The sequence below is a fragment of the Bombina bombina genome, chromosome 1, assembly GCF_027579735.1.
Source record: "Bombina bombina isolate aBomBom1 chromosome 1, aBomBom1.pri, whole genome shotgun sequence".
Classification (NCBI taxonomy): Eukaryota; Metazoa; Chordata; class Amphibia; order Anura; family Bombinatoridae; genus Bombina; species Bombina bombina.
This window is the reverse complement of record NC_069499.1, coordinates 1,463,987,406-1,464,014,520: the sequence shown is the minus strand read 5'-3', so window position 1 is coordinate 1,464,014,520 and position 27,115 is coordinate 1,463,987,406. Positions and strand designations below refer to the sequence as shown.

Genomic DNA, 27,115 nt, shown 5'->3' with positions numbered 1-27,115 from the left:
GGCAGCAAATGTGGAGGAGCAGCGTTATGCTTACCATAATGCAATGGTAAGTATTTTAAAAAATAAGTATCTTTGCAAACGTTAATGAATTAAACTGCCCCTGTTTTTAGGAGTATTATTTGATACTGGGCTTTAATTCGTTAAAGTTTACAATCACTTTAAGCTTAAAAGAACGACCTTAGTGTTTGAATGAAAGACAACACATTTGAGAATTGGCCTTATGTGTAACATAAATGAAATTTATTTAAAGCAAAATAACTTACTGCGACTGTAGCCGGATTCATGTAATCCTGAGTTGCATAAAACATTGTTACTTCCCTAAACACAGCAAGGATCAGATGAGCAGGCTGCTCCGTATCCTGAGATTTACATTCCTTAATAAAAAAAATATTTTATTAAATCACCTATTCTTACATTTTTTAAAAATACAACATGCTTTAATTGTCAGTGGAACTGGAACACATTTCAGTAACCTACATTTTTTTTGCACAGGGCTTAATAAATGGTGCACATCAGATCACAGGGGCACCTAAAAATTCTAACATGTTGAAAGTGATGCAGCATAACTGTAGAAAGCTGACTATAATATATCACCTGATCATCTCTATGTAAAAAAATAAGACATTTACCTCAAAAAAAGTATTCACACCCATCTGTAAAGAGACTTCAAGCAGCCAATCAGAATGCTAGTCCCGGGCCTTGCAATGTAGTGTGCATCTGAGATGTGCAGGCACAGTCATGTTATTTTCCTATTCAGTTTAAAGAAGTTTACTGTGAAATCTCATGAGATCACAGCACTGCTGATTGGCTATTTTTTTTCCAACTTGCAGCTGGACAGCAGTTGAAGTACAACTGTTCACAGAGCACTTACTTTGGTGAACTGAAGAAATTGTGAGGTAAAATATCTTTCCTTTTTACATAGAGATGCTCAGGTGATATTTTCATGTCAGCTTTTTACAGTTGCAGGCTATACTGACACGATCCGTTCCGCTATCTAAGACCAGTAGTTATGAGTTTTGCGCCACAAAATTGTTACACAAAACTCATAACTAAAGTGTTAGAAAGTACACTTACACCCATAAACTACCTATTAACCTTTAAACCGCAACCCTCCCGCATCGCAAACACTATTTAAAACGTATTAACCCCTAATCTACCACCTGCATCGTCGCCACTAATAAAAGTTATAAACCCCTATTCCGCCGCACCCCAATATCGCCAACACCTAAATAAATTTATTAACCCCTAATCTGCCGCCTCCGACATCGCCGCCACTAATAAAAGTTATTAACCCCTATTCCCCCGCACCCCAACACTATAATAAAAATATCAACCCTTATCCCGCCGCTCCCCGACATCACCGTCACTAAATAAAGTTGTTAACCGCTAAACCCCCACCCTCCCACATCACCGCCACTAAATAAACCTATTAACCCCTAAACCGCAAGCCCCCACATTGCAAAAAACTAAATTAAACTATTAGCCGGATCTGTACAGTGTGTATTAACCCTTCACTAGCAGCAGATCATTATCACACAGATCTGTACAATGTGTATTATTAACCCTTCACTAGCAGCAGCTCATTATCACCCAGATCTGTACAATGTGTATTATTAACCCTTCACTAGCAGCAGCTCACTGTTACCCAGATCACATAGCTAACTACTAAAACGTCACACAGTTTGCAGCACTCAGCTGTGATTAAAGAACAGTGACAAAAGGAGTGGGCAGTACACAATAGTGCAATGCTGATAAACCCCCAAAGCTCATACTATCTCACTGTCCTCTAAACTAACTGAGTTATTCACTCACCTCACTACAGCTGCTAAATAACCTGCACAAACAGATCCTAGCACCAATTTCACTTCACTTTTCCATGGTGATTGATAAATGATCCATAGATCATTTGTGTGAAGAATGTTTGATCTGAATCAGAAGCAGGAAGTTCCCCACGGCAAGAACCTCTGTAAACAAGCAGCTAGACATTTATGCCTAGATTTAGAGTTTTGTCGGTAAAGACCCGCAGTACTAACGCTGCTTTTTTTCCCAACGCACCCTTAAGACAACGCTGGTATTTAGAGTTGTCTGAATGGCTGCGTTAGCCTCAGAAAAGAGAGCGTTGAGCATAATTTAGCTCCACTTCAACTCTCAATACCAGCGTTGCCTACGGTAGCGGTAAGCTGGAAAAACGTGCTCATGCACGATATCCCCATAGGAAACAATGGGGCTGAGCTGGCTGAAAAAAACCTAACACCTGCAAAAAAGCAGCGTTCAGCTCCTAACGCAGCCCCATTGTTTCCTATGGGGAAACACTCTCTAAGTCTACACCTAACACCCTAACATGAACCCAAGCCTAAACACCCCTAACCTCACACTTATTAACCTCTAATCTGCCGCCCCCGCTATCGCAGACACCTGCATTTTATTATTAACCCCTAATCTGCCGCTCCGGACACCGCCGCAACCTACATTATTCCTATGAACCCCTAATCTGCTGTCCCTAACATCGCCGACACCTATATTATATTTATTACCCCATAATCTGCCCCCCCCAACATCACCGCCACCTACCTACACTTATTAACCCCTAATCTGCCGACCGGACATCGCTGCCACTATAATAAATGTATTAACCTCTAAACCGCCGCACTCCCGCCTCGCAAACACTATAATAAATTGTATTAACCCCTAATCTGCCCTCCCTAACATCGGCGCCACCTACCACCAATTATTAACCCCTAATCTCCCGCCCGCAACATCGCCACTACTATAATAAAGTTATTAACCCCTAAACCTAAGTCTAACCCTAACACCCCCCTAAATTAAATATAATTTTAATTAAACAAAATAAATTTACAATCATTAAATAAATTATTCCTATTTAAAACTAAATACTTACCTATAAAATAAACCCTAATATAGTTACAATATAACTAATAATTACATTGTATCTATTTTAGGATTTATATTTATTTTACAGGTAACTTTGTATTTATTTTAACTAGGTACAATAGCTATTAAATAGTTAATAACTATTTAATAGCTACCTAGTTAAAATAATTACAAAATTACCTGTGAAATATATCCTAACCAAAGTTACAATTAAACCTAACACTACACTATCATTAAATTAATTAAATAAATTAACTACAATTACCTACAATTACATTTAATTAAATAAACTAAACTATAGTACAAAAAAAACAAACACTAAATTACACAAAATAAAAAAATAATTACAAGAAGTTTAAACTAATTACACCTAATCTAAGGCCCCTAATAAAATAATAAAGCCCCCCAAAATAAAAAAAATGCCCTACCCTATTCTAAATTACAAAGTAATCAGCTCTTTTACCAGCCCTTAAAAGGGCTTTTTGCGGGGCATTGCCCCAAAGTAATCAGCTCTTTTACCTGTAAAAAAAAATACACCCCCCCAACATTAAAACCCACCACCCACATACCCCTACTCTAACCCACCCAAACCCCCCTTAAAAAACCTAACACTAACCCCCTGAAAATCTCCCTACCTTGAGTCGTCTTCACCCAACCAGGCCGAAATCTTCATCCAAGGTGCACAGAAGAGGTCCTTCATCCGGTAGAAGTCTTCATCCAGGCGGCGTCTTCAATCTTCATCCATCCGGAGCGGAGTGGAGCCATCTTCCAAGGAGCCGACGCGGAGCCATCCTCTTCATCCGGAGTCTTCTTACACAATGACGGTACCTTTAAGTGATGTCATCCAAGATGGCGTCCCTTCAATTCCGATTGGCTGATAGGATTCTATCAGCCAATCGGAATTAAGGTAGGAAAAAACATAATTTATGTAAGAACTTACCTGATAAATTCATTTCTTTCATATTAGCAAGAGTCCATGAGCTAGTGACGTATGGGATATACATTCCTACCAGGAGGGGCAAAGTTTCCCAAACCTCAAAATGCCTATAAATACACCCCTCACCACACCCACAAATCAGTTTAACGAATAGCCAAGAAGTGGGGTGATAAGAAAAAAAGTGCGAAAGCATAAAAAATAAGGAATTGGAATAATTGTGCTTTATACAAAAAAATCATAACCACCACAAAAAAGGGTGGGCCTCATGGACTCTTGCTAATATGAAAGAAATGAATTTATCAGGTTCTTACATAAATTATGTTTTCTTTCATGTAATTAGCAAGAGTCCATGAGCTAGTGACGTATGGGATAATGACTACCCAAGATGTGGATCTTCCACGCAAGAGTCACTAGAGAGGGAGGGATAAAATAAAGACAGCCAATTCCGCTGAAAATAATCCACACCCAAAATAAAGTTCAAATCTTATAATGAAAAAAACTGAAATTATAAGCAGAAGAATCAAACTGAAACAGCTGCCTGAAGTACTTTTCTACCAAAAACTGCTTCAGAAGAAGAAAACACATCAAAATGGTAGAATTTAGTAAAAGTATGCAAAGAAGACCAAGTTGCTGCTTTGCAAATCTGATCAACAGAAGCTTCATTCCTAAAAGCCCAGGAAGTAGAAACTGACCTAGTAGAATGAGCTGTAATCCTTTGAGGCGGAATTTTACCCGACTCTACATAAGCATGATGAATTAAAGATTTCAACCAAGATGCCAAAGAAATGGCAGAGGCCTTCTGACCTTTCCTAGAACCGGAAAAGATAACAAAAAGACTAGAAGTCTTTCGGAAATTCTTAGTAGCTTCAACATAATATTTCAAAGCTCTAACTACATCCAAAGAATGCAATGATTTTTCCTTAGAATTCTTAGGATTAGGACATAATGAAGGAACCACAATTTCTCTACTAATGTTGTTAGAATTCACAACCTTAGGTAAAAATTGAAAAGAAGTTCGCAACACCGCCTTATCCTGATGAAAAATCAGAAAAGGAGACTCACAAGAAAGAGCAGATAATTCAGAAACTCTTCTAGCAGAAGAGATGGCCAAAAGAAACAAAACTTTCCAAGAAAGTAATTTAATGTCCAATGAATGCATAGGTTCAAATGGAGGAGCTTGAAGAGCCCCCAGAACCAAATTCAAACTCCAAGGAGGAGAAATTGACTTAATGACAGGTTTTATACGAACCAAAGCTTGTACAAAACAATGAATATCAGGAAGATTAGCAATCTTTCTGTGAAAAAGAACAGAAAGAGCAGAGATTTGTCCTTTCAAGGAACTTGCAGACAAACCTTTATCCAAACCATCCTGAAGAAACTGTAAAATTCTCGGAATTCTAAAAGAATGCCAGGAAAAATGATGAGAAAGACACCAAGAAATGTAAGTCTTCTAGACTCTATAATATATCTTCCTAGATACAGATTTACGAGACTATAACATAGTATTAATCACAGAGTCAGAGAAACCTCTTTGACTAAGAATCAAGCGTTCAATCTCCATACCTTTAAATTTAAGGATTTGAGATCCTGATGGAAAAAAGGACCTTGCGACAGAAGGTCTGGTCTTAACGGAAGAGTCCACGGTTGGCAAGAGGCCATCCGGACAAGATCCGCATACCAAAACCTGTGAGGCCATGCTGGAGCCACCAGCAGAACAAACGAGCATTCCTTCAGAATCTTGGAAATTACTCTTGGTAGAAGAACTAGAGGCGGAAAGATATAGGCAGGATGATACTTCCAAGGAAGTGACAATGCATCCACTGCTTCCGCTTGAGGATCCCTGGATCTGGACAGATACCTGGGAAGATTCTTGTTTAGATGAGAAGCCATCAGATCTATTTCTGGAAGTCCCCACATTTGAACAATCTGAAGAAATACCTCTGGGTGAAGAGACCATTCGCCCGGATGTAACGTTTGGCGGCTGAGATAATCCGCTTCCCAATTGTCTATACCTGGGATATGAACCGCAGAAATTATACAGGAGCTGGATACCGCCCAAACCAGAATTCGAGATACTTCTTTCATAGCCAGAGGACTGTGAGTCCCTCCTTGATGATTGATATATGCCACAGTTGTGACATTGTCTGTCTGAAAACAAATGAACAATTCTCTCTTTAGAAGAGGCCATGACTGAAGAGCTCTGAAAATTGCACGGAGTTCCAAAATATTGATTGGTAATCTCACCTCCTGAGATTCCCAAACTCCTTGTGCTGTCAGAGACCCCCAAACTGCTCCCCAACCTGTCAGACTTGCATCTGTTGAAATCACAGTCCAGGTTGGAAGAACAAAAGAAGCCCCCTGAACTAAACGTTGGTGATCTGTCCACCACGTCAGAGAGTGTCGTACAAATGGTTTTAAAGATATCAATTGATGTATCTTTGTGAAATCCCTGCACCACTGGTTCAGCATACAGAGCTGAAGAGGTCGCATGTGAAAACGAGCAAAGGGGATCGCGTCCGATGCAGCAGTCATAAGACCTAGAATTTCCATGCATAAGGCTACCGAAGGGAATGATTGAGACTGAAGGTTTCGACAGGCTGAAACCAATTTTAGACGTCTCTTGTCTGTCAGAGACAGAGTCATGGACACTGAATCTATCTGGAAACCTAAAAAGGTTACCCTTGTCTGAGGAATCAATTAACTTTTCGGCAAATTGATCCTCCAACCATGATCTCGAAGAAACAATACGAGTCGATTCGTATGAGATTCTGCTAAATGTGAAGACTGAGCAAGTACCAAGATATCGTCCAAATAAGGAAATACCACAATACCCTGTTCTCTGATTACAGACAGAAGGGCACCGAGAACCTTTGTAAAAATCCTTGGAGCTGTTGCTAGGCCAAACGGCAGAGCCACAAATTGGTAATGCTTGTCTAGGAAAGAGAATCTCAGAAACTGATAGTGATCTGGATGAATCGGAATATGCAGATATGCATCCTATAAATCTATTGTGGACATATAATGCCCTTGCTGAACAAAAGGCAGGATAGTCCTTATAGTTACCATTTTGAATGTTGGTATCCTTACATAACGATTCAATATTTTTAGATCCAGAACTGGTCTGAAGGAATTCTCCTTCTTTGGTACAATGAAGAGATTTGAATAAAACCCCAGTCCCTGTTCCAGAACTGGAACTGGCATAATTACTCCAGCCAACTCTAGATCTGAAACACATTTCAGAAATGCTTGAGCCTTCGCTGGATTTACTGGGACACGGGAAAGAAAAAATCTCTTTGCAGGAGGCCTTATTTTAAAGCCAATTCTGTACCCTTCTGAAACAATGTTCTGAATCCAAAGATTGTGAATTGAATTGATCCAAATTTCTTTGAAAAATCGTAATCTGCCCCCTACCAGATGAGCTGGAATGAGGGCCGCACCTTCATGTGGACTTGGGAGCTGGCTTTGGTTTTCTAAAAGGCTTGGATTTATTCCAGACTGGAGATGGCTTCCAAACTGATACCGCTCCTGTGGATGAAGGATCAGGCTTTTGTTCCTTATTGTGACGAAAGGAACGAAAACGATTATTAGACCTAAATTTACCTTTAGATTTTTTATCCTGTGGTAAAAAAGTTCCTTTCCCTCCAGTAACAGTTGAGATAATAGAATCCAACTGAGAACCAAATAATTTATTACCCTGGAAAGAAAGGGAAAGCAAAGTTGACTTAGAAGACATATCAGCATTCCAAGTTTTAAGCCATAAAGCTCTTCTAGCTAAAATAGCTAGAGACATATACCTGACATCAACTCTAATGATGTCAAAGATGGCATCACAAATAAAGTTATTAGCATGTTGAAGAAGATTAACAATGCTATGAGAATTATGATCTGTTACTTGTTGCGCTAAAGCTTCTAACCAAAAAGTTGAAGCTGCAGCAACATCCGCTAAAGATATAGCAGGTCTAAGAAGATTACCTGAACATAAGTAAGCTTTTCTTAGAAAGGATTCAATTTTCCTATCTAAAGGATCCTTAAAGGAAGTACTATCTGCCGTAGGAATAGTAGTACGTTTAGCAAGAGTAGAGATAGCCCCATCAACTTTAGGGATTTTGTCCCAAAACTCTAATCTGTCAGATGGCACAGGATATAATTGCTTAAAACGTTTAGAAGGAGTAAATGAATTACCCAAATTATTCCATTCCCTGGAGATTACTTCAGAAATAGCATCAGGGACAGGAAAAACTTCTGGAATAACTACAGGAGATTTAAAAACCTTATTTAAACGTTTAGATTTAGTATCAAGAGGACCAGAATCCTCTATTTCTAATGCAATTAAAACCTCTTTAAGTAAAGAACGAATAAATTCCATTTTGAATAAATATGAAGATTTATCAGCATCAACCTCTGAGACAGAATCCTCTGAACCAGAGGAACCACTATCAGAATCAGAATGATGATGTTCATTTAAAAATTCATCTGAAAAATGAGAAGTTTTTAAAAGACCTTTTACGTTTACTAGAAGGAGGAATAACAGACATAGCCTTCTTAATGGATTTAGACACAAAATCTCTTATGCTAACAGGAACACTAGTATTAGATGTTGATGGAACAGCAACAGGTAATGTAGTATTACTAAAGGAAATATTATCTGCATTAACAAGTTTGTCATGACATTCATTACAAACAACAGCTGGAGGAACAGATACCACAAGTTTACAGCAGATACACTTAACTTTGGTAGATCCAGCACCAGGCAGTGATTTTCCAGTAGTATCTTCTGACTCAGGGTCAATCTGGGACATCTTGCAATATGTAATAGAAAAAACAACATATAAAGCAAAATTGATCAAATTCCTTAAATGACAGTTTCAGGAATGGGAAAAAATGCCAGTGAATAAGCTTCTAGCAACCAGAAGCAATAAATAATGAGACTTAAATAATGTGGAGACAATAATGACGCCCATATTTTTTAGCGCCAAAAAAGACGCCCACATTATTTGGCGCCTAAATGCTTTTGGCGCCAAAAATGACGCCACATCCGGAACGCCGACACTTTTGGCGCAAAAACGTCAAAAAAATGACGCAACTTCCGGCGACACGTATGACGCCGGAAATAGAAAAATATTTTTGCGCCAAAAAAGTCCGCGCCAAAAATGACGCAATAAAATGAAGCATTTTCAGCCCCCGCGAGCCTAACAGCCCACAGGAAAAAAAGTCAATTTTAAGGTAAGAAAAAATGATAAATTCATATGCATTATCCCAAATATGAAACTGACTGTCTGAAATAAGGAACGTTGAACATCCTGAGTCAAGGCAAATAAATGTTTGAATACATATATTTAGAACTTTATATAAAAGTGCCCAACCATAGCTTAGAGTGTCACAGAAAATAAGACTTACTTACCCCAGGACACTCATCTACACGAAGTAGAAAGCCAAACCAGTACTGAAACGAGAATCAGCAGAGGTAATGGTAAATATAAGAGTATATCGTCGATCTGAAAAGGGAGGTAAGAGATGAATCTCTACGACCGATAACAGAGAACCTATGAAATAGACCCCGTAGAAGGAGATCATTGAATTCAAATAGGCAATACTCTCCTCACATCCCTCTGACATTCACTGCACGCTGAGAGGAAAACCGGGCTCCAACCTGCTGCGGAGCGCATATCAACGTAGAATCTAGCACAAACTTACTTCACCACCTCCATAGGAGGCAAAGTTTGTAAAACTGATTTGTGGGTGTGGTGAGGGGTGTATTTATAGGCATTTTGAGGTTTGGGAAACTTTGCCCCTCCTGGTAGGAATGTATATCCCATATGTCACTAGCTCATGGACTCTTGCTAATTACATGAAAGAAATCTGATTGGCTGATTCAATCAGCCAATCAGATTAAAGTTCAATCCGATTGGCTGATCCAATCAGCCAATCGGATTGAGCTTGCATTCTATTGGCTGATTGGAACAGGGAATAGGGTAGGGCATTTTTTTTATTTTGGGGGGCTTTATTATTTTATTAGGGGGCTTAGATTAGGTGTAATTAGTTTAAACTTCTTGTAATTATTTTTTTATTTTCTGTAATTTAGTGTTTGTTTTTTTTGTACTATAGTTTAGTTTATTTAATTGAATTTAATTGTAGGTAATTGTAGTTAATTTATTTAATTAATTTAATGATAGTGTAGTGTTAGGTTTAATTGTAACTTAGGTTAGGATTTATTTCACAGGTAATTTTGTAATTAAATAGTTATTAACTATTTAATAGCTATTGTACCTAGTTAAAATAAATACAAAGTTGCCTGTAAAATAAATATAAATACTAAAATAGATACAATGTAATTATTAGTTATATTGTAGCTATATTAGGGTTTATTTTCTAGGTAAGTATTTAGTTTTAAATAGGATTAATTTATTTAATTATAGGAATATTATTTTGTTTTATTTAAATTATATTTATATTTATGTTAGGGTGGTGTTAGGGTTAGGGTTAGACTTAGGTTTAGGGGTTAATAACTTTATTATAGTAGCGGCGACGTTGCGGGCGGGAGATTAGGGGTTAATAATTGTAGGTAGGTGGCGGCGATATTAGGGAGGGCAGATTAGGGGTTAATACTATTTATTATAGTGTTTGCGAGGCGGGAGTGCGGCGGTTTAGGGGTTAATACATTTATTATAGTGGCGGCGATGTCCGGTCGGCAGATTAGGGGTTAATAATTGTAGTTAGGTTGCGGTGACTTGGGTGCGGCAGATTAGGGGTTAATAAATATAATGTAGGTGTCGGCGATGTTAGGGGCAGCAGATTAGGGGTTCATAGCTATAATGTAGGTGGCGGCGGTGTCCGGTCGGCAGATTAGGGGTTAAAAAACTTTTATTAGAGGGTTTGCGATGTGGGGGGGCTCGGTTTAGGGGTACATAGGTAGTTTATGGGTGTTAGTGTACTTTATAGCACAGTAGTTAAGAGCTTTATGTTCCGGCGTTAGCCCATAAAGCTCTTAACTACTGACTTTTTTTGGCGGTAGGAGTCTTGTCGGTAGAGGCTCTACCGCTCACTTCTTCCAAGACTCCAAATACCAGCGTTAGGCAAATCCCATTGAAAATATAGGATACGCAAATGACGTAAGGGGATCTGCGGTAGCCTGGAGTCGCGGAAAGAAAGTGAGCGGTAGACCCTTTCCTGCCTGACTCTAAATACCAGCGGGCGGTAAAAAGCAGCGTTAGGACCCCTTAACGCTGCTTTTGACGGCTAACGCCAAACTCTAAATCTAGGCCTTAGTTTCCTGCTATGCTTCACTTTGACAGTGACACCTGCTGGCGGAACTCGGAATTGCAGCAAAACTGTTTTGTTTTTTTTGTTTGTTTTTTTAATAACACTCCAGGGACAATCCAGGACAATTAAATGGCAGGGACAGGGTCCCAAATTCCGGGACTGTCCTGGGAAAAACGGGACTGTTGGCAACTATGCTATTGGCTAAGAGGCTAGCAACAATTTTTTTTAGCTGTGGACTGCTAAAAACGGCGATCAGTTAAAACAAATAAAGGAGCTGTCTACATGAAGTATCTTATACTTCATGAATGAAAGTCCCCTTTTATTTGTTTCAAAAGTCAATCCTAGCGTTTGTAAAATGCTAGGATTTACATTCACTTTAATGTCATGAGGTAGCTAGACTCCTGATAAGTGATTGTTTGTAGACAGTTAGTGCTTCATTAAGACATTTCACTCTGAGCTCTACTATGTCAAATCAATAATGAAAATACTAACCGCCTTTTGTGGGCCTAGAATTTGTGAAGTTCAGTAAACCAGCAAGATGCTCTAATCCTCTCCATCTGGTACATTTTTTTAATTTTATAGTGACATCACATACAGAACTAAACTTTGGTCCAGACACAGCTGAAATATAAACACATTTGTCATGCCTGTTAAAGACTATTGGATACCTTTTGTGCTTCAGAAATTCTTTCTTCTTTGTTTTCAAGCAATGCTTTGCCAATTCCATCTCTCAGTAATTTGTAGTTGTTACCACACACTAAAAACAGGTCAATTTGACTGGCCTGAGACTTCTGAAAATAACAAATATATTATTTATGATCATAATTCTACAAACAATATTGTGTTATTTGTATAAACTTTCTTGAGATCTTAGGAAACAAGAAAGACAACAGCATTTCAAATGTTAATTAAATGGTATTAATACTGCCACAGAAATAAAGATTCATATTTATGTATTCTTAGGATATAATAAGACACAATCATTTTTTAATGTTGTTTATTCACTAACTTAAATGTCAATATGTACAATATGAAAATTCTATTGTAGCAAAAAAACATTTAAATTCTAGATTTTTATACCTTTTTTTGGAAAATTTGTGGTGGAAACAGCCATCTGAAATCCTCATCTTCAAAAAGCTTTTGAACATGTTCTATACCATACTGATTTGCCAATTTGCGGATTAAATAAACTCGGTACCAGTCATTGGCAGAGTTTGTGCAAAAATCCTTTACATTTTTTAAGTAGTTCGATATATCAGGTATTTCTGCAAAACAATTTTTATAATTACAGAATTACTGGATTAAATATAACTGTCATATTTACAACTAGTTAAAAATAATTATTAAACTTATTCTTAAAGGGACAGTCTACACTAAAATTCTTATTGTTTAAAAAGATAGATAATGCCTTTACTAACCATTTCCCAGCTTTGCACAACCAACATTGATATATTAATATACTTTATAACATTTAAATCTCTAAATTTCTGCCTGTTTCTAAGTCACTACAGACAGCCTCTTATCACATGCTTTTGTATTTGCTTTTCACAATAGGAGACTGCTATTTCATGTGGGCCAATAACATTGTGTTCACGCACAAGGAGTTATTTAAGATTTAGCACAACACAGTATTAAATGAAGTCAATAGATAATAAGTTAAAAGTCATGTGATCAGGGGGCTGTCAGAAGATGCTTAGATACAAGGTAATCACAGAGGTAAAAAGTATATTAATATAATTGTGTTGGTTGTGCAAAACGGGGGAATGGAAAATAAAAGGGATTGTCTATCTTTTAAAGCAATAAAAATTCTATTGCAGACTGTACAGTATACAATCTAGTTTAACACACACAAAAAGATCACAGGCTCTACAAGAAGGGATTTGCACTTTTACAGAAGTACAAAATACAGCCAAAATAAAAGTAAACAAACTCTAATTATCAATTTTATATAAGTTTGTGTCATTTTATAATTAGTGACAATATTTTTTTTTTTATGAATGCATTAAAATGTATTCACTATTTTGCACCAGATTCTGCATACAAAATACAGCCTAGATTACAAATTGAGTGTAAAAATTATATTGCTATGGTGCGCTAATATAGCTACAGGGCAATCCATAGTACAGGTGACCCTCGTTTTACAACGGTTCAATTTACACCGTTTCAGAATAACAACCTTTTTTTCCAGTCATGTGACTGCTATTGAAAAGCATTGAGAAGCAGTGCATTTATTAAAGTAGCCAGTAGGTGGAGCTGTCCGCTTGTGTTGCAGCAAAGCCAAGCAAGCTGAAATTAATCAGTTTAACCACACCTGAGCTATCGAGCAGATTACAAAGGAACAAGATCTTCCTGTCTATAAATCAGTCCAGATTGGAATGCATAGAAAGAACTGTTTGCAAAAAAATGCAAGTGAAGTCTGTGTTGCGTGATTATTTTATTAGGTTTATAATGCTGTTTAGCAAATGTTTTTGTTCATTTAACTTAGTTTAATTATATATTCTGTGTTGTGTGATTATTTTATTAGGTTTATAATGCTGTTTAGCATTTAAAGTCTTCATTTCAAAGCTTTAAAAATAATTTATTAGGTGTTACTTATGACAATTTTGAGAGGGGCCTGGAACCTATCTCCCTCACTTCCCATTGACTTACATTATAAACTGGGTTTCAATTTACGACGGTTTCGATTTACAACCATTCCTTCTGGAACCTAACCCCGGCGTAAACTGAGGGCTACCTGTATTTCCATTTTTACTTCCATATTACAAGTGGAAAGCCTAGGCTGGATAGCGCAGCTGCACTAAATCCCTCACATAATAGACTTTTATGGTGCATGCTGAAAAACTCAGGTCCTGGTTAAAGCTCGAGTTGTAACCCGAAGGTATCCTAAGCCGAAGGTGCGCTAAAAAAAAACGAAAAAAAAAAACAGTGCAGTTCCTCAAAGTTATAATCTATGCTTTTAAATGATAAATAAGCATACACATGTATACACATATATACACCCTTCCTAGTCTAACACCAATTTCCCTTTAACTCAATGTTTTTAAATTTTTATTAATAAGAAACACCTGTTTTACATTACATACAGTATAATATGTGTGTGAGAATTTTTTTAAATATTTTATACATTTTTTTTATACTTTTATTCTAGCACTAACACTTTATTTCAGGTCTCCAGGTGTGCTATATTCTGCAGCGCAACACATAACTCATCACTAGTGTAGTTAGCTAGCCTTGCTCTATCAATTAAAAGTATAGGGAGCGCTAAATAAATATTGGCCATGCTAACATTTCCTGGAAAAACTATTTTACCATTCACTAGTAATACCAGATTGTGAGCTATTCCTAGTGCAGGGTCACAACATGGATAGTGCAACCTACGCTATCAATAGTGCTCCACTTGTAATCTAGGTCTTCATGTTTAACATGTCCATGCAATCAGCCAATAGGATTGAGCTGACATTCTATTGGCTGTTCCAATCAGCCAATAGAATGCCAGCTCAATCCTATTGGCTGATTGCATCAGCCAATAGGATTTTTTCTACATTAATTCCGATTGGCTGATAGAATTCTATCAGCCAATCGGAATTGAAAGGACGCCATCTTGGATGACGTCACTTAAAGGAACCATCATTTAGTAAGAAGACTTCGATGGAAGAGGATGCTCCGCGTTGGATGTCTTGAAGATGGACCAGCTCCGTGCTGGATGGATGAAGATAGAAGATGCCGTCTGGATGAAAACTTCTGCCCGTCTGGAGGACCACTTCGCCCAGCATGGATGAAGACTTCTCCCGGCTTCGTTGAGGACTTCGGCCCGGTTGGGTGAAGACTTCTCCCGGTAAAGTGATCTTCAAGGGGTTAGTGTTAGATTTTTTTAAGGGGGTATTGGGTGGGTTTTAGAGCAGGGTTGGTTGTGTGGGTGGTGGGTTTTAATGTTGGGGGGGGGGGATTTGTACTTTTTTTTTTTTTACAGGTAAAAGAGCCGATTACTTTGGGGCAATGCCCCGCAAAAGGCCCTTTTAAGGTCTATTTGTAATTTAGTGTAGGGTAGGGCTTTTTTTATTAGGGGGATTAGATTAGGTGTAATTAGTTTAAAAATCTTGTAATTTGTTTATTATTTTCTGTAATTTAGTGGGGGGGGGTTTGTACTTTAGATAACTTTATTTAATTGTATTTAATTTAGGGAATTAATTTAATTATAGTGTAGTGTTAGGTGTAATTGTAAAATAGATTAGGTTTTATTTTACAGGTAAATGTGTCTTTATTTTAACTAGGTAGTTATTAAATAGTTAATAACTATTTAATAACTATTCTACCTAGTTAAAATAAATACAAACTTGCCTGTAAAATAAAAATAAACCCTAAGCTAGCTACAATGTAACTTAGTTATATTGTAGCTATCTTAGGGTTTATTTTATAGGTAAGTATTTAGTTTTAAATAGGAATTATTTAGGTAATAATAGTAATTTTATTTAGATTTATTTAAATTATATTTAAGTTAGGGGGCGTTGGGGTTAGACTTAGATTTAGGGGTTAATAACTTTAATATAGTGGTGGCGACGTTGGGGGCAGCAGATTAGGGGTTAATAAGTGTAGGTAGGTTGCGGCGACATTGGGGGGCGGCAGATAAGGGGTTAATAAATATAATGTAGGGGTCGGCGATGTTGGGGGCAGCAGATTAGGGGTTAATAAGTGTAAGATTAGTGGTGTTTATACTCAGGGTTCATGTTAGGGTGTTAGGTGTAGACATAAATTTATTTTCCCCATAGGAATCAATGGGGCTGCGTTAGGAGCTAAACGCTGCTTTTTTGCAGGTGTTAGTTTTTTTTTCAGCCGTCTCTCCCCCATTGATTTCTATGGGGAAATCATACACGAGCACGTTCAGCCAGCTCACCGCTAATGTAAGCAGCGCTGGTATTGAGGTGAGATGTGGAGCAGAATTTTGCTCTACGATCACTTTTTTTGCGGTTAACGCCGGGTTTGTAAAAACCCATAATACCAGCGCTGTCTGTAAGTGAGTGGTGAGCATAAACTGCTCATTAGCACCGCATAGCCTCTAACGCCAAACTCGTAATCTAGCCGAATGTGCTTATGCACGTGGAGTTATTTAAGAGACAGCGCTAATTGCCTGAATAGCAAGTCTGTCAAAAGATCTAAAATAAGGAGGCAGTTTGCAGAAGCTTAGATACAAGGTAATTACAGAGGTAACAACTATATTTCTATATCAGAGTTGGTTATACAATACTGGTGAATGGTAAATAAAGGGATTATCTATCTTTTTAAACAATATAATTTTTAGTGTTTACTATCCCTTTAAATAACATGAAAATCATACAAAATAAATAATTAAAGGTAATACGGAAAAAAGGGGTATATGCTACAATAGTATCGCTACAATTTTAGCTAGTGAGTATATTGCGCTAAAGGGAAAGGCGATAGTAAGCAGCTGTTTATAAAATAAGCTTATGTTTTCGTGTGCACACTTTCTAATTCACCATTTCGTACTAAGCATGTGGAATATTTCATATTATATATGTATGTAGGTCTGTGATTGGTTGATGGCTATCACATGATACAGGAAACTGGGAAATGAAACTCAAATTTGTTAGGAAAAAAAAATCCACTGCTCATTTGAATTTAAAAGCATTATTGCATAGCTTTTTTAATTATGGTATTGGTGATTATGCAACATTGCATGTCATTAAGGTTTTTTCCCCCGGTAATGTGGGTCTTGCTGCTAACACTGCTTGCCCCATTCCAGGGGGCATTCAGCTATAGCATGATCTTGCACGTAAAAACATAATTTATTTAAGAGCTTGCCTGATAAATTCATTTCTTTCATATTGGCAAGAGTCCATGAGCTAGTGACGTATGGGATATACAATCCTACCAGGAGGGGAAAAGTTTTCCAAACCTCAAAATGCCTATAAATACACCCCTCACCACACCCACAAATCAGTTTAATGAATAGCCAAGTAGTGGGGTGAAAAAGAAAGGAGTAAAAAGCATCAACAAAGGAATTTGGAAATAATAGTGCTTTATACATAAAAATCATAACCACCAGAAAAAAGGGTGGGCCTCATGGACTCTTGCCAATATGAAAGAAATGAATTTATGAGGTAAGTTCTTACATAAATTATGTTTTCTTTCATGTAATAGGCAAGAGTCCATGAGCTAGTGACGTATGGGATAGCAATACCCAAGAAGTGGAACTCCACGCAAGAGTCACTAGAGAGGGAGGGATAAAATAATAACAGCCATTTCGCTGAAAAAAATTAATCCACAACCCAAATATAAGTTTATTCCCATAAATTAAACGAAAAAACTTAAATCATAAGCAGAAGAATCAAACTGAAACAACTGCCTGAAGAACATTTCTACCAAAAACTGCTTTCGAAGAAGCAAATACATCAAAATGGTAGAATTTAGTAAATGTATGCAAAGAAGACCAAGTTGCTGCTTTGCAAATCTGATCAACTGAAGCTTCATTGTTAAAAGCCGACGAAGTGGAGACTGACCTAGTAGAATGAGCTGTAATTCTCTGAGACGGGGCCTGACCCGACTCCAAATAAGCGTGATGAGTCAAAAGCTTTAACCACGATGACAAAAAAAAGGCAGAAGCCTTCTGACCTTTCCTGGATCCAGAAAAGATAACAAATAGACTAGACGTCTTCCTGAAATCTTTAGTAGCTTCAACATAATATTTCAGAGCTCTCACCATATCCAAAGAATGTAAGGATCTCTCCAAAGAATTCTTAGGATTAGGACACAAGGAAAGGACAACAATTTCTCTATTAATGTTGTTAGACATCACAACCTTAGAGAAGAATTTAAATGAAGTTCGCAAAACTGCCTTATCCTGATGAAAAATCAGAAAGGAGAATCACAAGAGAGCAAATAATTCAGAAACTCTTCTAACAGAAGAGATGGCCAAAAGAAACAACACTTTCCAAGAAAGTATTTAAATGTACAAAGAATGCATAGGCTCAAATGGAGGAGCCTGTAAAGCTTTTAAAACCAAATTAAAACTCCAAGAAGGAGAGATTGATTTAATGACAGGCTTTATATGAACCAAAGCCTGAACAAAACAGTGAATATCAGGAAGCTTAGCAATCTTCCTGTGAAATAAAACAGAAAGAGCAGAGATTTGTCCCTTCAAGGAACCTGCAGACAAACCTTTATCCAAACTATCCTGAAGAAACTGAAATATTCTAGGAATTCTAAAAGAATGCCAAGAGAATTTATGAAACACCATGAAATGAAAGTCTTCCAAACTCGATAATAAATCTTTCTAGAAACAGATTTACGAGCCTGCAACATAGTATTAATCACAAAGTCAGAGAAACCTTTATGACAAGCACTAAGCGTTCAATTTCCATACCTTCAGATTTAAAGATTTGAAATCCTGATGGAAAAAAACGAACCTTGAAACAGAAGGTCCAGCCTTAATGGAAGTGGGTCAAGGTTGGCAACTGGATATCCGAACAAGATCCGCATACCAAAACCTGTGAGGCCATACTGGAGCCACCACCAGCAACACAAACGATTGCTCCATAATGATTTTAAAGATCACTCTTGGAAGAAAAACTAAAGGCAGGAAAAATCTAAACAGATCGATAACACCAAGAAAGTGTCAACGCATCCACTGCTTCCGCCTGAGGATCCCTGGACCTGAACAGGTACCTGGGAAGTTCCTTGTTTAGATGAGAAGCCATCAGATCTATTTCTGAAAGACCCCACACCTGAACAACCTGAGAAAACACATCTGGATGGAGGGACTACTCCCCCGGATTAAAAATCTAATGGCTGAAATAATCTGCTTCCCAATTGTCTATACCTGGGATATGAACCACAGAAATTAGACAGGAGCTGAAATCCGCCCAATCAAGTATCCGGGATACTTCTTTCATAGCTTAAGTACTATGAGTCCCATCCTGATAATTGACAAATGCCACAGTTGTGATATTGTCTGTCTGAAAACAAATGAACGGTTCTCTCTTCAACAGAGGCCAAATCTGAAGAGCCCTGAAAATCGCACGAGTTCCAAAATATTGATTGGTAATCTCGCCTCTTGAGATTTCCAAACCCCTTGTGCTGTCAGAGATCCCCAATACTGTAAAAACCTAATCACTGAAGGGGGCGCTCAAGATGCAGTATAATCAATAATCTAGAACAAAAGTATATATGATGGGGCAATGTTAAGCTATCATAGATGAGTATATACACAATAAAAGCAGAAAACAGTAAATTCTTAGATACTGTAGTGAAAATACACTTGCAATTGTGAAAAATTAGACAGTCCTTTATACGTTCTTCAAAGGATAACGATTGCTGTAGCGGCTGCCTCCTCCTCACTGGATGGTCCAGGTGGTACTATATAAGATAAAACAGAATGGAGGGGCGCCTCATGTGTGGTATCATCTATTAATTAACATCGAGTCACAGAACTATTGCCAAATGGGTACTCACAAATTTGGAGAGCACACTTATGTGCTGGTAGGGGCGGGCTGCAGAATTAGAAAGGTGTGACAGCTCACCCACTTGAAGGCGCTCTTGGCGTAAGATGGTGGTGCTATAAGGGAGACAAGAAATACGGGCACCACATGTGCAGACTATTAATGGTACAACCACAACAGATTCCTTAATGTGGAGGGTACTCACATATTCCCAGAGCACACCAATGTGCTTGTAGAAGCAGGCTGCAGATTGGTAGAGGTGTGGCAGCTCACCCAAACTCTAGGTATCTTGATATTTGTATGATAATGTGTTCCCTCAGGTGCTGGGCTGGTCTCTCATAGGTGAACAATGGCAGATGGTGGGTAGAAATGAATCCACTCAAAGGATAAAAGATATATCCAAATTTATTTAAAAAAGCATAAAAGTTTAAAAACAACAGCACAATGATTGCTGATGAGAGTGGATAACAGGGTGTCCAATAATTATCCAATCATGCAACGCGTTTCACGGTTCACAGACCGTTTCATCAGGCATAAAAAATCATATGATTTTTTATGCCTGATGAAACGGTCTGTGAACCGTTTCAGACGGCTGATCACTTTCATTTGCAGGGGAGGTAGGAATTACTTAGCAAATGTTTTTTATTTCTTTGTGCAATTTAAGATTGTAACTTCAGTGTGGTAGTAGTTGTATGGTGGGGCCAGGGGTCCATAAAAACACATTTTTTTAGCAGAAGTGTATTTATGATTATTTGGCAATGCTGTAGAAATTCTATATTTAAAACCATGCAGAAATGTTTCCTTCTCAATACGCAAATTATATATATTACATTCCAGTTTACTGCCCCTTTATGCAAGGACTTTCCAGATACAAGGAGGCATTTTATCCAAGATGTTTACATCTGCATAACATGTTATACTCTCAGACTAAGATTGTTCAGTGTTGGAAATTAGACAGGTTAACTTAAAACTGTTCAGTGTACTCTACAGCTGACTTAATTTTGAAATGCATACCAACAAGCTTAAATGCTGCATTTAACCAGATCTAATGGAATGAGTACCACAGCTTATGGTTCCACCAAGACCATATAGAGTACAGCATTTTCAAAATCCACACGTACAGCTGACAGATTTGTACACTATATTTGAAGTGGTGCTCTTGGTTTGGGAAAATGGGGAAAATATCAAACAAACATATGTCAACCTTTTAAAAGTACTTTTCTTTATCTAGCCATCTACCCAGATCATTAATATACAATTTTGAATTCACAGAATTATTTTTGTTTGCACATTTACAAATATGATTCTTTAAAAAGTGATCTCTTAATTTCTGCATTTTTTTTATCATGCATGTAACACACTGTTGATTTAGGGGATGCAAGGTGCATCGATGTTTCCTCCTGTGAGTGTTTCTGTGGGTGTCTGTGTTTATGTCTTTGTGCTTTGGTTTGTGTCTCTATGAGTGTGTATGTATTTTTTTTCTGTTGGTATCTCTGTGAGGGTGGGTGTGTATGTATTTGTGCATTTTCTGTGGATGTCTGTGAGGGTGTGTGCATATGTCTTTGAGCTTTTTCTATGGGTGTCTCTGTGAGGGTGGGCGTGTGTTTGTCTTTGTGTATTTTCTCTGGATGCCTCTGTGAGGGCGAGTGTGTATGTCTGTGTTTTCTGTGGATGTCTCTGTGAGGGTGTGTATTTTCTGTGGGTGTTACTGTGAGGCTGTGTGTATGTCTTTGTGTGTTTTCTGTGGATGTCTCAGTGAGGGTGTGTATGTATGTCTTTCTGTATTTTCTGTGGGTGTCTCTGTGTGTGTGTGTGTGTGTGTGTATGTCTTTGTGTGTTTTCTGAGGCGGTCTCTGTTGGTGTTTCCTTGGGTGTATGTGCAAGTTTGAGTTTGTGTGTGTGTCCATTGTCTGTTCCTTTTTAGGACATTTTGACCTTACTACTGATTATTCACATCTTTCTACAGACTGAGACTAATGAGACCTTTCCGGAAGTCACCAATCTACCATTTAACCTTTAAATTATTGTTTAGGCAGTTCAGGGCCCTTCCATTCAGCCACTGCATGCTGTTGTCATCATTTAGTTGGCATCTTCCTTTACAAAAGGATAATCAGAACTCCATATTATGTTTTGTAAATCACCTTTTTTTACAAAACTGTAGTTTACCTCATTACTTGTCAGGTCAATGTAAACAAGTGCTAAGTGTCTGTTTGGGTGTCTGTGTCTGAGTTTCTTTGCGTGTTTGCTAGAGTGTCTATATGTGAATCCTTATGTGTGAGTGTGTGTGTGTGTTTCAGTGTATGTTACTACCTTTACAACATTTCCAAGTTTAAATAGACACAAGAATAAAGTGCATATACGTTTTAGTCACTTGGTCAAAAATTGCACATGTCAAAGGAGGGGGGGGGGGCCCCTGATCAATGGTTAAGTCAGGGGCCCCAAAATTTCTAGTGGTGGCCCTGCCTGAGAGAACACATTATCATACAAATATCAAGATACCTAGAGTTTGGGTGAGCTGCCACACCTCTACCAATCTGCAGCCTGCTTCTACAAGCACATTGGTGTGCTCTGGGAATATGTGAGTACCCTCCACATTAAGGAATCTGTTGTGGTTGTACCATTAATAGTCTGCACATGTGGTGCCCATATTTCTTGTCTCCCTTATAGCACCACCATCTTACGCCAAGAGCGCCTTCAAGTGGGTGAGCTGTCACACCTTTCTAATTCTGCAGCCCGCCCCTACCAGCACATAAGTGTGCTCTCCAAATTTGTGAGTACCCATTTGGCAATAGTTCTGTGACTCTTTGTTAATTAATAGATGATACCACACATGAGGCGCCCCTCCATTCTGTTTTATCTTACAGAGATCCCCAAACAGCTCCCCAACCTGAAAGACTCGCATCTGTTGTGATCACAGTCCAGGTTGGACTAACAAAAAAGGCCCCTACAACTATACGATGGTGATTTAACCACCAAATCAGAGATAGTTGAACATTGGGATTTAAGGATATAAAATGTAATATCCTTGAAAAAACCCTGCACCATTTGTTCAGCACACAAAGCTGGAGAGGTCTCATATGAAAACGAGCAAAAGGGGATCGCGTCCAATGCTGCAGTGAATGAGACCTAAAACTTCCATGCACATAGTTACTAAAGGGAAAGACTGAGACTGAAGGTTCCGACAGGCTGCAACCAACTCAAAACATCTCTTGTCTGTTAGAGACAGAGTCATGGACACTGAATCTATCTGGAAACCTAAAAAGGTGACCCTTGTCTGAGGAATCAAAGAATTTTTAAGTAAATTGATCCTCCAACCATGTTTTCGAAGAAACAAAACTAGTTGATTTGTGTAAGATTCTGCAGAATATAAAGACTAAGCTAATACCAAGAAATTGTCCAAATAAGGAGACAGCGCAATATCCCGCTCTCTGATTACAGAGAGTAGGACACCAAGAACCTTAGAAAAGATTCTTAGAGCTGTCACTAGGCCAAAAGGAAGAGCGACAAATTGGTAAAGCTTGTCTAGAAAAGAGAATCTCAGAAACTGAAAGTGAACTGGATGAATCAGAATATGAAGATATGCACCCTGTAAATTTATGGTGGACATATAAAGCCCTTACTGAACAAAAGGCAGAATAGTCCTTATAATCCCCATTTTGAAAGTTGGTACTCTTACATAATGATTTAAAAAAAAAAAATTCAGATCCAAAACTGGCCTGAATGAATTTGCTTTCTTTGGGACAATGAATAGATTTGAATAAAACCCCAAACCCTGTTCCTGAAATGGAACTGGCGTGATTACCCCTGAAACTCCAGGTCTGAAACACACTTCAGGAAAGCCTGAGGCTTTACTGGATTTGCTGGAATGCGTGAGAGAATATATCTTCTCACAGGAGATCTTACTCTGAATCCTATTCAGTACCCCTGAGAAATCTTAATCTTCCCCCTACCAGCTGAGCTGGAATGAGGGCCGCACCTACATGCGGACTTAGGGGCTGGCTTTGGTTCCTTAAAAAGGCTTGGATTTAATCCAATTTGAAGAAAATTTCCAATTTGAAACAGATTCCTTGGAGGAAGAAATAGGTTTCTGTTCCTTATTTAGTCGAAAGGAACGAAAACGGAAAGAAGTTTTAGATTTACCCTCAAGTCTTAACCTAAGGCAAAAAACTCCCTTCCCCCAGTGACAGTTGAGATAATCAAATTCAATTGAGAACCAAATAACTTATTACTTTGGAAAGAACGAGATAGCAATCTGGACTTAGAAGTCATGTCAGTATTCCAAGATTAAAGCCACAAAGCTCTTTTAGCTAAAATAGCTAAAGACATAGATTTAACATCAATTTTGATAAAAAAAATGGCATCACAGAAAAACTGATTAGCATGTTGAAGCAAGCAAACAATGCCAGACAATCATAATCCAATTCTTGTTGCGCTAATTTCCAACCAAAAAGTTAATGCAGCTGCAACATCAGCCAAAGAAAATGCAGGCCTGAGAAGATGACCCGAATATAAATAGGCTTTCTTTAGATAAGATTCAAGTTTCCTATCTAAAGGATCTTAAAAAAGAAGTACTATCTTCCATAGGAATAGTAGTACGCTAAGCAAGAGTAGAGATAGCCCCATCAACTTTGGGGATCTTTTCCCAAAACTCCAATGTAAATGCTGGCAAAGGATACAATTCTTTTTTTAAAAAACCTTTAAAGAAGGAATAAAAGAAGTACCAGGCCTATTTCATTCCTTAGAAATCATAACAGAAATAGCCTCAGGAACTGGAAAAACCTCTGGAATAACCACAGGAGGTTTAAAAACAGAATTTAAACGTTTACTAGTTTAAATATTAAAGAGGACTAGTCTCCTCAATATCCAATATAATCAACACTTCTTTAACAAAGAACGAATATACTCCATTTTAAATAAATAAGTAGATTTGTCAGTGTCAATATCTGAGGAAGGATCTTCTGAATCAAATAGATCCTCATCAGAGGAGGATAATTCAGTATGTTGTCGGTCATTTGAAATTTCATCAACTAATGAAAAGTTTAAAAAGACCTTTTACGTTTATTAGAAGGTGGGATTGCAGACAAAGCCTTCTGAATAGAATCAGCAATAAATTCTAATAAATTCACAGGTATATCTTGTACATTAGATGTTAAAGAAACAGCAACAGGCAATGTACTATTACTGATGGACACATTCTCTCCATGTAAAAGTTTATCATGACAACTTATTACGAACCACAGCTGGAGATATAATCTCCACAGGATTACAACAAATGTACTTAGCTTTGGTAGAACTGTTATCAGTCAGCAGGGTTCCAACAGTGATTTCTGAGACAGGATCAGATTGAGACATCTTGCAAATGTAAGAGAAAAAACAACATATAAAGCAAAATTATCAATTTCCTTATATGGCAGTTTCAGGAATGGGAAAAAAATGCAAACAGCATAGCCCTCTGATAGAGAAAAAAGGCAAGAGGCATATAGGAATGGGGTTTAAAATAATGAAAATATTTGGCGCCAAGTATGACGCACAAACAGAGAATATTTTTTGGCGCTAACAACATCAGGAAATGACAGGCTCGCGTCAATGAAGACGCAACCTTGTGAAAGGACTTGGCGTTGACAAATTTGCATAATCGAATGTAACTTCGCAATATACTTTGGCATTTCGCGCCCTCGCGAGCCTAATTCTGACCGCAAATTTAAAATGACAGTCAATTGAAAAAAGACTATACCCCAGGTAAGAAATACATTTTCCTAAAAAATGCATTTCCAAGATATGAAACTGACAGTCTGCAAAAAGGAAATATACTGAAACCTGAATCATGGCAAATATAAGTACAATACATGTATTTAGAACTTTATATTAATGCATAAAGTGCTAAACCATAGCTGAGAGTGTCTTAAGTAATGAAAACATACTTACCAAAAGACACCCATTCACATATAGCAGTTAGCCAAACCAGTACTGAAACAGTTATCAGTAGAGGTAATGGAATATGAGAGTATATCGTCAATCTGAAAAGGGAGGTAGGAGATGAATCTCTACAGAGAACCTATGAAATAGATCACCCGTGAGGAAAACCATTGCATTCAATAGGTAATACTCCCTTCACATCCCTCTGACATTCAAAATGCAGAGAAGCGCATATCAACGTAGAAATCTTAGCACAAAATTACTTCACCACCTCCATAGGAGGCAAAGTTTGTAAAACTGAATTGTGGGTTTGGTAAGGGGTGTATTTATAGGCATTTTGAGGTTTGGGAAACTTTGCCCCTCCTGGTAGGATTGTATATTCCATACGTCACTAGCTCATGGACTCTTGCCAATTACATGAAAGAAAAACCTGTACCACTTTAACAAATAAAGATGTCTGCAGTTTGCTTTTCTTGGTCTTATTGTGTTCATTATCTGTTTGGTCAATAGAGTTGTAATTACATAAACTTACCATGTGTATCAAGTTGTTCTACTGCTGTGTCCAGTGCCAACCTTATCCTGGCTATTGCTTGCAGGAACTCAATAGAAGACTCGTGTTTTGCATATTTCTTGCTGTTTTTCGAGAAGTGTTTCAAGAAAGAACTTTGCTCTCTAATGTAGTTGATTTTATCACAATTTTGAACGACTTGGAATTGTTCATACATAGAGTCCTACAAGCCAAAATGTATAGATTAAATTATATTTATGTACCAAACATATATTTTTACATGTTGAAATTGTTAAATGTGTATGTGCATATGCTCACCTCCAAGCAGTTGACAAACATCATATATACTTCTGTAGTATCATCTTTACTAAGCATATGGCTTTCTTGCACAGATGATAAATATTTTTGAACATATATTTTTATATCTTCAAAGCTAAAAAAAAAAAGAAGGAAAAAAAAGGAAAGAAAAAAGGTTGATATTTACGACCAGGTCCTAAAGATATTGGGAACAAAGCATACTTTTCATTTGTTCCTGGTTACCTGTATTTCAAGAGCAACTTTAGTATTACAGACCGGATAACTGGGATTTTGTCTACAGAGTCATCAAATGGTGAAAGAGATTTGGTGAACTTCCTGGGACCTTCATCGAAAAACAAATAAGGCAAATTATACAATTAAAATAACCAATGTCAGCATAAAACCCCAAAATTATTAGAAGCCTACCATTGAGAAGACATTCTTTATTTATGAAGACAAAAGAAAGCAACTGTAGAATCACATCTTCATCTGGAGGGGTGTTGTCTTTGAAGCAAAAAGTACATATAATATCAATGAAGAACCCATTGCACTGTTGTCGAAATTTTGCATATTTCTGTATGGTGTCCCTGTTAAGAAAATATAAACATTACTTATATCATGAACAAATGGTCCGTCTATCAACAGAATGTGATGTTTAATTGTTTTAATGTATATTATATAATCAGTCTTTCACAACTGATTCCAATTTAAAGAGACTGTCTATTCATGAATTTGTATTGTTTAAAAAAGATAGATCATTCCTTTATTACCCATTCCCCAATTTTGCATAACCAACAGTGTTATATTACTATAATATTTACCTCTGTGATTACCTTGTATTTAAGCCCCTGT

At 37.6% G+C, this 27,115-nt stretch overlaps 1 protein-coding gene across 1 annotated transcript in view; it reads right to left on the bottom strand.

Annotated features, from left to right (window-relative positions):
* Positions 1-27,115, bottom strand: part of RNF213 (ring finger protein 213) — an 881,087-nt gene that overhangs the window by 92,333 nt on the left and 761,639 nt on the right. The window contains exons 41-47 of the mRNA XM_053706514.1: positions 26,690-26,850; positions 26,507-26,606; positions 26,285-26,399; positions 25,991-26,189; positions 12,170-12,354; positions 11,758-11,880; positions 264-374 (exon numbers count right to left, since the gene is read on the bottom strand). Coding sequence (XP_053562489.1) covers positions 264-374; positions 11,758-11,880; positions 12,170-12,354; positions 25,991-26,189; positions 26,285-26,399; positions 26,507-26,606; positions 26,690-26,850 — 994 coding nt within the window. The remainder of the gene's footprint in view (positions 1-263; positions 375-11,757; positions 11,881-12,169; positions 12,355-25,990; positions 26,190-26,284; positions 26,400-26,506; positions 26,607-26,689; positions 26,851-27,115) is intronic.